The sequence below is a fragment of the Exophiala viscosa genome (genome assembly GCF_022695815.1).
Source record: "Exophiala viscosa unplaced genomic scaffold EDD37scaffold_8, whole genome shotgun sequence".
Taxonomy (NCBI): domain Eukaryota; kingdom Fungi; phylum Ascomycota; class Eurotiomycetes; order Chaetothyriales; family Herpotrichiellaceae; genus Exophiala; species Exophiala viscosa.
The window spans coordinates 678,276-692,581 of NW_026944360.1; the positions used below are offsets into that span (position 1 = coordinate 678,276).

Genomic DNA, 14,306 nt, shown 5'->3' on the forward strand with positions numbered 1-14,306 from the left:
GTCGAGAAGGAGGTTTAGTAGCTATCAAGCCTGACAGGCGATTGAACCGCGCATGTGGGCTACTGTGGTCGATGTTGCTGGCCTAGCAAAATAAAAGTATCCACGAACACCAATACCATGTCTAATGGAGAAAGCGCCGCGGCATTCACAGTAACTTGACTACTCCTCCACCAGCCCCAAATATGATTAACATACTACCAACCTACACTCAGCCTCGTTCCAGCACTAACAATATTTCCTTATTGAACAGAATCGACTGGTCATCTAGACCTAAATTACACCGGATCATTAAAAAAACGAGAAGATGGCACCCGTCCCGCAAGAACCAGTATCTCTCCTCCTTCTCCCTGCTCTACAACTACCCTCCACACCAGCATCATTAAAATCCTCATATAGAAGCACCCTCGAGGCTCTTCTACCTAAGCTTATCCAACCAAACAGCCAGACAATCTCACGCCTGGATATTGCTATCGTCCTGTCCCCTTCATACCCAGTAACGCAATCCATATCCCGCACGGCCATATTCCCATTACTCCAAACCCTCCTGGCCCAGACCTACAGCCTAGTCTGTTCCGTCGGCGCCTTGACCAAAGTCGACCTCGACTTTCCAGGCGGCCTAGACGTACGTATATTCGCTCTGGAACCTCGAAATGAAGCCCTCTCTTCATCCATCATCGGCAAACAGACCCTCTCTGGGCCCCTCGTGGACATTCAGACCTTCGTCTCAGCATCTCGACCCTACAACGCAATCTACTCTGTAGAGGGTGAAACCGCGGAAGCACATCTCAAGTCTGTCATAACCGCCTGGCAGTCCCGACAAGGCGCCGTCGCACCACCCCTTCAACGACTCCCTTCGGGCCCTGCCATCGCTCACCCAGGAGGCTCAGCATCTCCCTACGCAGACGATGGACCTGTTGAAGTCCACAAATCCGTCGCCGTAGGCGGCACCTTCGACCATTTACACATCGGCCACAAGCTGCTCTTGACAGCAACCGTTCTTCTAGCCGAGCCGTCATCACCAGCTTCATCCCAAGACAAGAAGCCTCGGCACATCACAGTCGGCATTACGGGAGACGACCTTCTCGTCAACAAGAAGTACGGCTCAGTCGTCGAATCCTGGTCCACACGTCAAGAGCGTACAGCCGAATTCGTCGAGTCCATCCTGGTGTTCCACACAGACAGCAACTCGATCAAGAAAACGGAATATATAAATGAACCAGGGCCGAATGGAAAGGTCGTACGGGTCACCTACGGCGATGATATATCTATAAACTACACGGAGATCATAGATCCTTTTGGTCCGACGATCACAGACGAGAGTATCACGGCGCTGGTCATCTCAGGTGAGACGCGAGCCGGTGGTAAAGCGGTGAATGACAAACGCAAGGAGAAAGGCTGGAAAGAGCTCGAGGTCTTTGAAGTCGATGTCCTGGACGCTGGTGCGGGTCTTGATGACTCCGAAATTGGGGACAAGCAGGAGAAGCAGAACTTCGAAAGCAAGATCAGTAGCACAGAGATCAGAAGACGGTTGCACGAGGCACAAACGAGTGCCTCTGGATGATTAATGATAAATGTAAACATGGAAAATGCTAACCGCCCAACGCTCAGTTCGGTCTTCGTAATTGTTACAATGACTTGCTCCTCAAGGTATGCAGGCTAAGTATGTGAGAGCAAGAACTCCGGCCCAGGGTCATCATCCTCACTTTCCGAGGTCGAGCCAGCGGCTTTGTGTGATTCCGCATCAGGTCCAAAACCGGAGCCATTGTCGAGGGATCCCAGGTCAGTTTCGAGTGCCGGTTCTGGATCCCTTTGCTTCCCTTTATTCAGCCCATTCCCAAACTCTCGTAACGTGTCTTCCAGGCTACGATTGCTTTTCTCCCCCGGACTCTGCGTTCGCGACCCGTTGGTAGGAGCCAGCCCAGCACTCATGAGGTTTTGATGCGACACAACCTGGTGCTCGTCACCCAGTAAGCCATGATCGCCGTTCGCCGCGTCCGATGGCGGCTGAAGCGCTTCCTGAGCCTCCTGAAAAGCCACTAGCTCAGCTCCGATCGCGCAGATGAGCAGATTCCAGTTCTTTGACTCGGCCTGCGCCAGGGCATCTTGGAGGTAAGTCACGAGCGCCGATAACTGGGAGAAGATTGCATCTTTGGACCCGTCCTTGGTGGTGCTAGCATCACCAGCGCCATCACTGGCCGCCTGCATCTGCGATAGCGTCATATCTTTGGTCTGCGCACGAAGAGCCCTCTCAAACTCTCTGACACGATGCGCCACTTCGCGCCAGAGCTTCGAGCCTTGTTGGAGCGCCGCCTTCTCACTGTCCACGTCCGCTCTCCGCAATTGCAACATATTCAGCTCCGAAGTCCACTGGTCCTGAGCCATCTGCAGAGTCCGCCTCTCCGGTTTCAAAGCGTACATGTCGGCCGCAGCAGTGTCTCCCACGCCTATCTGAGGGACCGGCGGCTGCCGTAGGAAAGACTTGATCTTGTTCTCGTTCAGGGTCGATGCTTCCGTGTACGAACTGAGCTTGGAATCTCTCGAGCTCTCCAGTTCTCGAACCTGATCAAGCATGTGTCGGTGTCTGGTTCGAAGCTCGAGCAGCCGGGCCTCTAGCTCCTGTATTTCGTGCTGCACATTCTCCGCCTCGGAGCGTAGACTATCGGCCACGCTCTCGCTCTTGATCTTCTGCACCTCGTCGTCCAGCAGCCGTTTGCGATTCTTAAGGTCAGAGGCTTTTTTGAGAGCGTCGTCTCGTACCTGGACTTGACGATCAATCAGCGTCACTTCCCAGTCTTTCAGCGCCGCGAATTCGGTCATGGCTTTTGACAGGCCACGACGAGCTTCTCGCAGTGTTGTCGTCTTCTGTTTTGGCTGTCTCACGGGTATAGTTTTCAGACTTGCGGTTGCTCTGGACGGCGTGGCAACAGACGGGGTGGGCGTGAGACTGCCCATGGAGGAAGCGTCGTCCAGAAAGTCTGCGCCCACACCGGCACTTAGGCCTTCTGACTGTGCGTCAAGGAGACTCTGTAGCATCCTCTCAAGATTCTTCGCTGCTCTTTCGACCGGTAGAAACGGGTCATTGTGCCGTACAAGGGACGAACCGAGTGATTGGGACGGTGGGCTATGTGAGATGGCCAATGCGCCGGCGCTGTAGTGGGAGGTCGACGCGATGGAGTCTTGTAGAGCGATACGGGGAGGAGATTGCGGCGAAGTGGAACGATGTGAGATTGAGTCATGGTACTCAGGCTCGTACTGTGGGAGGCCACTCCCTTGCGGGTTCGGGAAGATTCGCTCGATGAATGACTTCTTCATGATAGAGGCCTAGGGAAATGTCTCGTCCGAGTTCGTAGTAAACAGAACATGTCCCAGAGTAGACAACAACAACAACGCGGCAGGTGCAGTCCTCATAAGTAGGCAGACATAATGGATGGCGCTTGATACTTCACTCTCACCAGATATTTCACTCTGTCATGTGTACAATCACAAAAGAAGGTGTATTCATTCAAGGGCATGTGCTCACTCTGGTCATGCTCGCCCTTGCTACATATTTCGCCGAAGTTCAACCGTCCCTCAAACATCTCTCTCTTCCCCCTCAGAAATGAAACAGCTTCTCTACAGCTTCCCAATCCAAAGCCTTCTGCTCCTCAAATCTCTCTCGATCTCCGTCGTCACCCACGCCGCTTTGTTGATTCCGAGCCATATGCAACTCATTCTCGCTCGTCAACAGGAACGAAGCGTCTGCGTCTGCGAGTTCCGCTGTGCCCAGATCCAGACCAGAGTCAGCACCGGGAACCGGTGCCAGATACATGGAATAGTGATTGATGTAGTACCAGGTTTGGTCCCCAGTGGTGCGCGCTCCAATCGTGATGCCATGGTCATGAAGATATTGCACCACGGAGCTGAACTGCTCTCTCCATTTCTCGGCGCCCTTCTTCAGCTCAATTGCCCTTGTCTCGTCAGGCAAGAGCTCCTTAACTTCCGCTAAGGTCTTCGCCTTGGACACATATGTCACCAGGATTCCAGCAAGCGATTGCTGCGGCCGCTCCCTTACCCATCTCTCCTGTTCTTCTTTTTGAATACCAACTGATGGTAAGGTCTGAGTCCCTAGTGCAGCAAAGTCATATGCCTCGCTCACCACGATCCCCTGGAGTTTAGGGATATGAGGCTCCCCAGTCGACGCATGCGCACCCCCCTTCGTCTGTCTGTACAATCGCAAATGCGCGTTGATCCTCTCAATCGAGGCATTGTCAACAATCCCCGTTTCAACCGACTCACGGAATGGTTCGCACTTGACAAAGTACAACACCTCCCCCTCCCCGGTGCGCATCTTAGTAGGAGGAGAGCGCCAATTCTTGTCCGGATTCAGTACCGTCAACTCTCTTGCGTGATACCAACGGACCTCGGCAGGATCAGGAAGTCCCTCAAACCTATCGAACGGCAAGAGAAAATAGTCATACGAAGGTCTCACGATTGGCCCACTCTCATACTTGGCCACCGCATCGCCACCCTCTGCAACCATCTTCACCTCGTACTTCGGCGTGCGTAAGTGGTCCTCAAGCGTTTCCCAATGTTTCCGCACCGGCGCCAATTCCTTGAGCAAAGGCATGCTCTGCATGATGATCAAATCGCAGAAAGCCTCATACCACGGAATCCATATCTTCATGAAATCTGGGCCGGCCATAGGTTCCGCCTTCTTCAGGGCTGCAAGCCACTTGTTTCCGAATGGCGTATCCTGGACGTCGTCCTTGTCGACATTCACTGTGAAATACACGCCATTGCGGAAGAATGTCGTCCATGACTTGCCATTGTCTTCGTCCTGCATGCCAAATCGCACTATGTGCGGGACCGAGTCGAACCAACGAGGCCCTTGTTGTACCATTGTGAATGCTCTCCTGAATATCTAGGAAGAAGTCTTGTTATTGCTTGTGAGACCAGTTGTGGCCAGTACTTATACATGGCATTGGGGCATGTATACTGAGCGGGCGTAGAATAAGGCCGACTCAGGCTAACAGTACGAAGCAACTAGGCAGCAAGGCCAGTATGACCCTTTTCACTCTCTTGCATGAACCCATAGACTTTGATTGGACTGTGATGAGTCTCCATCTTTCATTTCTCTCGAAACGGTAAAGTCCCTATTCATTTTCTCTCGAAAGGGAAACGTTCCTAGGTAGGAAGCAAGGCCAGTGTGATCCCTGTCTTCCTTACGACATGGATGCCATAGGCTCTGGTTGAATTGTGCATGATCTTTCCCTGTTCAGAACTCCCTACCCAGCATGACGACAAGCCGATCAACCCTGTAGATAGACAAGAACAAGATCCAAGTCGCGAAAATGAAGATATTGAGTGGCCTAGCACTACACGACGTAGGAAGTATTCTCAATGCGCCTCCTGCATATATTCCTCATGATGCTAGGCACTCAATGGAATCGAACGCTATCCGTAGAGCCAACCAACACCACAGAATGTAGGGAAGGACTCGTAGATGTTCAGTACCATATTGATTGAAGTGACTAACAGTCGAAAATCATGTCGCAGTGCCACTCGAATCCGAGGCAAGAGTCCTTTCCTACCTCTTGATCTCAACCACAACCTTCCCCCTCGCCCTCCCCGTATGCAACCGCTCATACGCCTCCTTGGTCTTCTCAAACTCAAACACACTATCGATCTCAATCTTTTTCTCCGACAGTCCTGCAGCTTCCTCCAACCACTCCCTCCTCGCATCAAGCAAGATACACTCATACGAGTTCCCCAAGCCCAACCAGCCTAGTAACCACCTTGCCACCATCCGAGGATGCGTCAAGTACAGCGCGCTACCACCCATACTCGACCTTGACGTCTTATCACCCACGATAGTCACATACTTCGGTGCTAAATCAATACACTCTGTCCCGCCCACGCAATCTGCAATTGCATGTGGTGCAAACCTCTTCACGGCATCAACGACCGCCGTCGAGGACGTAGTGTAATCGACAATCTCATCTGCACCCTTTTCTCTGACGAAGTCGGCGTTACGTCCAGAGCAGGAACTCAACACTTCCCAGCCGAGACTCCTTGCGATGTGAACTGTGTACATGCCCGTCGCGGACGACCCGCCAAGGACAACGAGCTTGTTCTCAGATGGCGTGTTGGATTTCATGTAGGGCTTGCACTTCTCCACAATGGTCCGCGCGGTGAGATAGACCAGAGGCAAACTTGCTGCTTGTGTCCAAGACAGATTGGCAGGCTTCTTGATAATGCATGCTTGGTTGTTGACATCAATGTCGGCGGCCTCGGTCAGTGACCCTGAACCATTGAGGGCCATAGAGATGCCCATGACTTCATCGCCCTTGGAAAATTTCGTGTCTGACCCAGTGGCCAATACTGTCCCGGCGAAGTCTCGGCCAGGAATTTTGGGTCCATTTAGATAAGGTAATGAATTCAGTGGGACGTTCATGAGCTGAATGTCGACTGGATTTAGTGCTGCAGCATGGATTTGAACGAGAAGATGGCCTGGAGTGGGAGTTGATGGCACCTTTGTTGAAGAAAGAGTAAGTGTATCTGGGAAGGTCGGTGTCGTATAGACCCAGGATTTGACGGTGGTGGTGTTGTTAGACATGATTCTGGGACTGAGGCGAGTACGGTAATCTACCTTGTGTAATATGGTCAACAAGCTAGGAAGTATTCAGGTCCAGCGTCGTACTCTGAAAAATGCTTCTGGGTGCTTTGGTGCCATATAAATATATATTTCGAGTGCTGAGGATGCCTCGATCCGGGAATGTGTAATTCTGAGGGGTGCGATATGAGGTCACCCCCTGCAGACCGAGGCTCCGCTCGAATGGAACTCAAGATTTCCATATAGGATCTTGGCATCACGAAGGATCACTGTATCAAAGCTGCCAAGAAACATTGGCTGACTGATGGAATCCGAGTCAGCAAAAGAAGATAGTTGGATTGTGAAAGTAACCGTCTATCGACCGTCGTCGCATTGACTAATCGGTGACAGCCAATGAAAGATCATTTCATGTGAGCAGATAATGGCAAAACCTCCGTGCTGGCTGAAACGACTTGACTCAAAAACCACGATGTCCGGATTCGCCCTGCTTAGTATATCGTACAGATGGAGTATCGACCTTCTCACATCAACAAACGCCAAGCACCGAGAATCAATGCAGCCGTGCCGGTACAGACGCCCCTGTAAAGAGATTAGTAACTGTGCGTTTCGCAGACGGAAAATGCAACTCACATGAGCCATTGCAGAGTCGAGAACTTGACCGCCTCGACACGTTCTCTCAAACCTGCAACCTCTTGTTCAATTCTGGCTTCGGTTTCCTTGATGCGCATCTCCTGGCCATTGGCCTCTTCTCGAATTCTGCCCTTCTCGAGATTCAGATCCAACCGGACACTAGCCTGGGTTCGACCAATCTCATCCCTCAGTCTCGAGCTCAACTTGGCCAGATCACTGGACAGTCTCTCATGGCTGGACCTTGTTAATTGTGCTTCCGTGCTGTCGGCATTTGACAGCTCGCTCCGTAGTTTCGCAAAGTCGACTTTCTGAGTATACGTGCTGCGCTCGGCGTCTTCCTTCAAGACCATCGTGCGTGTTAGATTCTGAATCGACTCTTCTATCACGTCGTTCAAAACCCGCATCATGGCAACGGCTTGTTCCTCGCTGAAGCCTTCCTCTTTCAACCTCTGGACAAACTTCAAAGTGTCAAAGTGATGCTCTTTTCTCTGTACGGCAGTCGTCGAGAATGCCTTGCGGGCCGGTTTGAATACAGCGACGTAGACGCCATTGTGTCGAATGGGAGCGGAGTCTGAGCGCAAGGGCTGCAGCGAGAGGCGCTGTCTCTTAGACGGAGGCGTGGAGTAACGGTGGGATCTAGCGGTCCCTGTATGTATTGATCGAGGCAGGGAGACCGACTTGAACGATGTTATTGTTTGTAAATGTAGTCTCGGTAGCCGTGTTGGTAATGTTTGTGGTGCACTCTGAGCGAATGAGGCAGTGGTCCAAGTAAGACGAGGGAGCAGGAATCGTGGGAGGTCTGCCACAGATTTCGATGTCGCAGGCATCTTGACCAGATATGTCCGCAACAAATAAGTGAAAAGATGCCTTTAATAAGAGCAGGTCGAGCACTGTAGAAATGGCGATAATGAGTGTACGGACGGCAAGATGATCAGGCTGAAGGAAATACAGTACAAAAGTTGGCTGCGGAGAGAACAATGAGAGAGGCACTTTTTGAGCCAATAATCTGCAGCGACGACTTTCTCCGACTCCGGTGCCGATTTCCTCCCACCATTACAACGCAGCCTGGGGAACTGCAAACGAGTCAGTCGTACCTGGCAAGGCTGGACAGTCAACTCATCCCTTGTGCCTGGAGCCTTCTGGTGACGCCATCCACGCGTCGTGGAGAGAATACACAGAAGGACTATCCAACTTCGAAGAGCTCTTTGCATGTTTATCCATACGTGGTGCCATTTTGATATAGGTTCTGGTGCATACAAGGCCGAAGTAAAAATTTATACAGGCTTTCTCTGTTGTGCCATCGCCGCACACAAGGACCGAACTCTCCATGGTTGAAAGACGTTTCCAATACTGAGGTCTTTTCCTGACATACCCGGCTCTGAGATGCCACATACCCATACCACCAATATTACAGCTCCTTTTCCTCATAGTCTGTCCCTGATCGTTCATTTTGTCTTCTTGCCCTCTTTACCACCCGCCTGTCTCTTCACAGTATGCCCCGAAGCTGCCTCACTCTCCTTCTTCTCCAGCTCAGCCTTCTCCTTCTCCTTGAACTCTCGCATCGTGCGCTCGTCCACTCGATCCGCATACATTTGGCCGATTTGCAGGACCAAAACACCGACCAGCACCAGCGCGAGAATAGTGTTACTCGCCGCCAGAACCTTGAGGTTATCTTCGCGACCGAGCACACTATCCCCAGTATCAACGTCAAATCCAGTTCTGTCAACATTGTCGAGTTGATCTTCCGTCAAGCTTGACAGCCCGACTCCGTAGCTACCGTCGGTAACAAGCCGCAAGCCCTTGACAACGTTGGCAATGTAGACGATCACCGCGACCATGTAGAGCACCAGACTGCCACCGTCAAACAGCATGTTCGACTCGGTCGGCTTGTACAGCTTGAAAATCAACCCGCCCAAGCCCATGGCGACCATGATGTGTAAAATGCGTACGATCAGGTTCGGCGCACTGTGCAATAGCTTCAGATGCGATTCGATCGCGTCGAAGTGTGCGGTAGGCGTGGGGGCCGTGGACCATAGCAGAGGGTAGTCATAAGGGAAGAGAGAGAAGACGATGCCCAAAAAGAAGGCGACGGCTGTTGTATATGTCAGTAATCACGCGACGCGACAGAGGCTTTCAATGGTGTTACTTACGAACGATGATTAGGAACGTCGCGAATGGATTTGAAGGCATGTTCGCTGTTGTCGGGCGCAGTCTGCCAGGTATCGAAGATTCGAAGGATAGGATTGTTGAAAAGCTTTCGCAGACTGTTGTGTGAAGATATGAAGTGCGACAAATATCCGTCTGTGGACAGCGCTGACTTCCTTCCGAATTTATCTTCTCCGACTAGCAACAGCTCGGCTCGACGATGCGGACAACGGCGCGATATGTGAGACGTCCACACAGATCTTTTGCAGGCAAGGTAATGTATGCAACAAAGCAGACAGTACTTCAGGACAGATGTTCTCGTGAATAGGGCGCACAATTTTTTCCAGAAACAACCACTCGAAGCGGCTGGGAAGTTAATGGTTGCCCAGAGGCTTGACGGATGGATGTCTCCCTCAGATTCTGATGTTGCATTGAACTCCACTTGTGCTTTGATAACGATAAGAACTGTCATCTCCCAGCGTAAAACCAACAACCACGAAGTCAAAAGACTGGACTGCCTACACTTCTAGACCGGGTCGCTTCCAATTTTGGCTGATGACTCCATATCTACTTCTTAGTGCCAGTTATGTACGTTACTTTATGAGCGAAGGCGATATGAGATGCCTGTTCAACCAGGTAGCACAGAATCTTCTGGCAAACCGCCTCCCCCCAGCTGCGACTACAACTTTGGATCTCGAAACATTTTCAATGGGTAGGCTAACGCCCAAAACAGCGACAGTAGGCTCAAAGCAATCGTGACAGGTACACTTGGGTTTTGTAGATCCCATGAACCATCTTGTCGAGACTCACGAGGCATTGCCCAACCCCAAAATGCGAAAGGCCCAGCAAGAATGAGGACGTGATAAACGAGCACGTAAAGAATACTCGGCTCTTCCTTGGTCAGAATCCCAAAGGCATCATCAATACCCTCAGTTTCCACCAGCCATTCCGAGTGCTTCTTCGGTATTCGAACAATATATTCACTCGAATCCGGATTAAAATACTCAACACAGTCGTGAAACCATCCAAGTGCACAGAATCCTAATGTGAGACCCATTAACCGTCCATCGCAGGGATGAAGGGCATGTTGCCACATGTGCTTGGTGATGCCGGGCGCTGACACTGTGACTTCTGGAGGCCGCGGACTGTAAGTGTACTCTACCTCATCCTCAGGTAAGTCTTCGCACAAGTCAGTCACTCTCTTGGGTCTGAATCTTCTGAACTACCAGTCGTTGGAAGTCAGCGTACCATGCATCGCAAAGTGGTACTATGCACGCCTTGTGCACCATTGCCAAGGCACGACATACCTTCACGAAGTCACAATGACTCAGTCTCCAAATGGAAAATAAGATTCTCAGCATCCCTCGTGCTGACCTGTACAGATCGTTGAGCTTTTTGAAGAATTCCGCATCGGTCTTGGTGTCCTTGATGACATCCATGTGTTCCAAGTCAAGTGTGCTCCGCATGCCACCAATACCGAGAAGCACATACATGTGCTGCTGTGAAGATATACTTACGGAGGCGGAAACAACGCTCGTAGCATCGGTAGAGGACGTGGGACTAGCCGAGCGTGACAGCGAGCTGGAGGCCGCTGAACCTGAAGGCGAGCTTGACACACTCAAGCTTGACTGCACCAGACCTGTGTACGCTGCAGGAGCCGGGGCTGTGGTATCGGGGGCAGGACCCGATCCGTTGGGAACCGGTGAATGAGTCCGCTGAGCTCGACCCGTGTGTCTGAAAGCTGTCTGACACAAGTGTGTATGACGCGGTTTCGACTTCCTGGGAGATAACAGTCTGCGAAAGAGGTGATATTGATCATCTGGGATATCTTCCCACAACTCATCTCCACAATGCTATGTCTCATCAGCCATTGCATATCTTGATCCCGAGCTCGACTTCGGTGCACTTACACACTTCCACCATATTCTTACACGGTCTTCCGGTAGCGGCGGAATAATTGGGCTCAAGGGCCACCAATTCCAGCTCACATTTGTGACCTCGTCAATAGATATCTTGCATTCGTTCCAGAATGTCGGGTCACACACGCGGTCAATTCTCACATCGTCTTTCGGTATGGTTAACAACGTCTCCGCCAAGATGTGAAACTCGCTGGGTATCAAGAGCATCTGCATATTCAGCAGCAGGTTTTCAAATGCGTTACCAGTGCATAAAAACTGTCCAGCTCTCGTGATAGGCGCACATTCAACTGGGGTGTTGTCGGACATATGCTCATCTTCGAGACCACTCGGGTCATGATAGTCAAAATCTGCGTTCTCGCTGTCTGTGGACTTGGGACGCATGGAAAATGCTCCATTGTTCGAGATCCATATCTCCATGTCAGCTCTTGCATGGCGTGAGTGATCCATACTCTCCTCGTGGCCATGTCGTATATGCTCCGATGTTGGTGTTAGGCTGTCTGCTATGTATATGGCGAGTTTTTCTTCTCTCAAAGTTCTGCCTAGCAGACCCACGACCGCATGCTCGAGATCTGACCTTGCAAGTTGTTTTTGTGACTTGTAATATGACAGCAACAGTCCTTTCAGATTCTCAATAAGAAGATCTCTACCCATACCTGCAAGCAAGTCTGTAGCGACTGATTGAAGTTCTTGATTCGACACAAACAGAGCGCGAATCTGACTTTGTGCTTCTTCCATAACCGGACGAGTCTGTGGAGGCGGGCCTATCGATTTACTGTCTTCTGCATCTGATAGCAACAAAGCGGAGTCATGATCAGATTCTGACAAAAGCTGGTTTTCGTTGGGTTTTCCGTCTGAGCCGCTGGGGTTATACACGGAGTCGGACGTATCGACTGCAAACTCATATACGGGGGGTTTCAACTCAGCTGGTGGGTGCACAACATCCGTACTGACAACGGGACGAGGATGGTCGTATGGTTGGGCAATGGGTTCACTGAGAGACAGCTCTCCTGACATCACACCTTTGGTATCATGATATACCACGTGATCTGTTTCCTTGAGTGCGGCGTGTTCTCTTTCCTTGAGTGCGGCGTGTTTCCTTTCTTCGAGTGCGGCATGTTTTCTTTCTTCGAGTGCGGCACGTTCTCTTTCCCTGAGTGCGGCATGTTGTCTTTCCATCATGAGTGCGGTATATTGTCTTTCCATCATGAGTGCGGCATATTGTCTTCCCTTGGCGGCATGTTCCTTTGCCTTGAGTGCGGCCTTTTCTTTTTCCTTGAGAGCGGCATGTTCTCTTGCCTTGAGTACGGTATGTTCTCTTTCCTCAAGTGCCGCACGTTCTCTTTCCTGAAGGGGCCTAAGCCAGCCCCAGCCGTCCGAGGTCTGGGTACCATGATAGTCTTCAATTCGCGACGACGCTGTTTGTCCGATACTAGCGTAGCCCGAATCCGCCGATATTACGGAGAGCGCATCTTGGTCAGAGGTCTTGATGGAACCTACCAAATCGTTTCCCCATCGTTTGTCTTTATGATCACGAGGATGTTCTTTTGGCTCCGTTGCTTCCGAGGACGGATACATCAACGAGGCTCGGTTTGACCCCATTCTTCGATATGGATTGAAGCGCGATGTGGTGAGTCTGCGAGGGCCTTTCGTCGGATTTTCAGGAGAATGAAGGACTGGTAAGTGTTCATTGGGGTCTTCCTCGGATAACTTAGGAGCTTCCCGCATAGCCTTAGGTAGACTGGGTGGCGCTCCTTGGGGCACAGCTTGTGCTATCTGTATATTCTTCTTTCTGTGCATCTCTTCCGCCATTTTCCGCTGGTACAGCGCATGGAGCGCGGAAACGGCATCCGTTCGACCTTTATCCAGAGTGTCGATCCAGGCATCGAAATCAATAACATCATCGTCGTCTCCAAGCTGCGTCAGACCGACTAGGAGGGTATTCTGAGTGGCGATCGTAATTCTCATAAGTGCTAATTGCACAGTCTCTATCCCATGTTAGTATGCGCACTTCTATGCTGGATAGGAACACAATTATACCATCACCCTCCTCGAAGCTAGAGCCGAACCGGAGCTTGCCATCGACGACCACTTCTTCTATCAGTCTCTTACTTTTCCTAAAAGATTCCTCTAAAAGGTCTAGAGGAGGTAAGGCCCCATGGGCTCGCCGGCGAGCCTTGATCTGCTTGAGTATGCGGCAACCGGTGTCATATATTTGGATTAAGCCGGCGCCGCAGCTCACAATGGCGGTAGCCTCGCCCACTCCGGACATGACGTGGCGAAGATGAGGAGAATAAGGTACTGCTCAATCCCACTGAACATGAGGTTGATCAGGCTCAAATGCTGCCAGGCTTGGCGTGAGGCTGAAAGGCAATACCTAAATGTGCCAGCCTGACCAATCGAGCAGTCGTTCCCATCTTTCCAATGACATCGAACATGATCTAGGCCCATCCAACATAGGGTCCAAGTAAGATACAGCCGTTTAGGCCTTTTGGCAGACGACCAGATGCAGTCTCTCAGGTCTGATGGCTGACTCATCCTAGACACTCATTGGCCGGAGTGCAGCGAGCATGATAAACAGCACAGGTTGAAGCACGAGCAATGGTAGGTTCATAAGCAGGCTCCTTGCTCGAACATAAAGTATCTCGACCTTTTGATTACCATCAAATTCACCTGAGACATTTGACAGACACCTTGGTTATCATGCAATACCGCCAGCCTCGACTTCAGGCCGGTAGCTGTCATTAGACGTTGGTACACAAGAGCTTCGTGCGCATTCGCCCGGCACTGCACGTAGCTGCAGCACGCCCGAGTCCGCATCTGGACGCGAGTGATCACATGCCGCGCCCAAGCTGAAGCTTGGCGAGACGGCTGCACAAATGCCACCCTGCCTGCAGTGAAGGTGCAGGTGCATCTTGCAGCTTGCAGCGCCCTGTTGCCTCTCACGTGAACCCATCTCACCGAGAGAAGTTCTCAAGTGCGTCCTCTTCGTGCACACCGAGTTGTTGTGGGCAAACAAAGCA

At 51.3% G+C, this 14,306-nt stretch overlaps 8 protein-coding genes across 8 annotated transcripts; 1 reads left to right on the forward strand and 7 right to left on the reverse strand.

Annotated features, from left to right (window-relative positions):
* The first annotated feature begins 2 nt into the window (after positions 1 to 2).
* Positions 3 to 1,609, forward strand: EDD37DRAFT_479532 (elongator complex protein 2). Its single transcript, XM_062813190.1, has one exon. It carries the CDS (start codon positions 305 to 307, stop codon positions 1,559 to 1,561), a length of 1,257 nt encoding a protein of 418 aa, XP_062668408.1. The 5' UTR covers positions 3 to 304; the 3' UTR covers positions 1,562 to 1,609.
* On the reverse strand, positions 1,343 to 3,411 carry EDD37DRAFT_479580 (uncharacterized protein). The gene has a single exon (XM_062813191.1). It carries the CDS (start codon positions 3,310 to 3,312, stop codon positions 1,657 to 1,659), a length of 1,656 nt encoding a protein of 551 aa, XP_062668409.1. The 5' UTR covers positions 3,313 to 3,411; the 3' UTR covers positions 1,343 to 1,656.
* A 75-nt stretch (positions 3,412 to 3,486) lies between these two features.
* EDD37DRAFT_478204 (uncharacterized protein) lies at positions 3,487 to 5,222 on the reverse strand. The gene has a single exon (XM_062813180.1). The coding sequence runs from the start codon at positions 4,877 to 4,879 to the stop codon at positions 3,593 to 3,595; it is 1,287 nt and encodes a 428-aa protein (XP_062668410.1). The 5' UTR covers positions 4,880 to 5,222; the 3' UTR covers positions 3,487 to 3,592.
* Positions 5,223 to 5,566: 344 nt separating this feature from the next.
* EDD37DRAFT_610945 (alcohol dehydrogenase) lies at positions 5,567 to 6,595 on the reverse strand (the record flags this gene model as incomplete). The annotated part of the gene is made up of 1 exon (XM_062815253.1): positions 5,567 to 6,595. One exon carries the CDS (start codon positions 6,593 to 6,595, stop codon positions 5,567 to 5,569), a length of 1,029 nt encoding a protein of 342 aa, XP_062668411.1.
* Positions 6,596 to 6,854: 259 nt separating this feature from the next.
* EDD37DRAFT_478202 (uncharacterized protein) lies at positions 6,855 to 8,232 on the reverse strand. The gene is made up of 2 exons (XM_062813179.1): positions 7,223 to 8,232; positions 6,855 to 7,171 (listed from the first exon to the last, which is right to left on the reverse strand). Exons 1-2 carry the CDS (start codon positions 8,047 to 8,049, stop codon positions 7,114 to 7,116), a joined length of 885 nt encoding a protein of 294 aa, XP_062668412.1. The 5' UTR covers positions 8,050 to 8,232; the 3' UTR covers positions 6,855 to 7,113.
* Positions 7,929 to 8,550, reverse strand: EDD37DRAFT_478860 (uncharacterized protein). The gene has a single exon (XM_062813186.1). It carries the CDS (start codon positions 8,431 to 8,433, stop codon positions 8,092 to 8,094), a length of 342 nt encoding a protein of 113 aa, XP_062668413.1. The 5' UTR covers positions 8,434 to 8,550; the 3' UTR covers positions 7,929 to 8,091.
* EDD37DRAFT_478201 (ER membrane protein SH3) lies at positions 8,234 to 9,729 on the reverse strand. The gene is made up of 2 exons (XM_062813178.1): positions 9,373 to 9,729; positions 8,234 to 9,314 (listed from the first exon to the last, which is right to left on the reverse strand). The coding sequence occupies exons 1-2, from the start codon at positions 9,410 to 9,412 to the stop codon at positions 8,668 to 8,670; spliced, it is 687 nt and encodes a 228-aa protein (XP_062668414.1). The 5' UTR covers positions 9,413 to 9,729; the 3' UTR covers positions 8,234 to 8,667.
* Positions 9,730 to 10,046: 317 nt separating this feature from the next.
* On the reverse strand, positions 10,047 to 13,555 carry EDD37DRAFT_651800 (uncharacterized protein; the record flags this gene model as incomplete). The annotated part of the gene is made up of 4 exons (XM_062818397.1): positions 10,047 to 10,589; positions 10,675 to 11,220; positions 11,278 to 13,271; positions 13,324 to 13,555. 4 exons carry the CDS (start codon positions 13,553 to 13,555, stop codon positions 10,047 to 10,049), a joined length of 3,315 nt encoding a protein of 1,104 aa, XP_062668415.1.
* Between the last annotated feature and the right edge of the window lie 751 nt (positions 13,556 to 14,306).

What these genes read in the sequence shown, in the direction of transcription:
- EDD37DRAFT_478201 (XM_062813178.1), bottom strand. Translation starts at nt 9,412, where the DNA reads ATGCCTTCAAATCCATTCGCGACGTTCCTAATCATCGTTC. An exon ending in GACGTTCCTAATCATCGTTC is followed by an intron (nt 9,315 to 9,372) that starts GTAAGTAACACC and finishes CATATACAACAG; the next exon opens with CCGTCGCCTTCTTTTTGGGC.
- EDD37DRAFT_478860 (XM_062813186.1), bottom strand. Translation starts at nt 8,433, where the DNA reads ATGCAAAGAGCTCTTCGAAGTTGGATAGTCCTTCTGTGTATTCTCTCC.
- EDD37DRAFT_478204 (XM_062813180.1), bottom strand. Translation starts at nt 4,879, where the DNA reads ATGGTACAACAAGGGCCTCGTTGGTTCGACTCGGTCCCGCACATAGTG.
- EDD37DRAFT_479580 (XM_062813191.1), bottom strand. Translation starts at nt 3,312, where the DNA reads ATGAAGAAGTCATTCATCGAGCGAATCTTCCCGAACCCGCAAGGGAGT.
- EDD37DRAFT_478202 (XM_062813179.1), bottom strand. Translation starts at nt 8,049, where the DNA reads ATGCCTGCGACATCGAAATCTGTGGCAGACCTCCCACGATTCCTGCTC. An exon ending in TCGACTCTGCAATGGCTCAT is followed by an intron (nt 7,172 to 7,222) that starts GTGAGTTGCATT and finishes ATCTCTTTACAG; the next exon opens with GGGCGTCTGTACCGGCACGG.
- EDD37DRAFT_479532 (XM_062813190.1), top strand. Translation starts at nt 305, where the DNA reads ATGGCACCCGTCCCGCAAGAACCAGTATCTCTCCTCCTTCTCCCTGCT.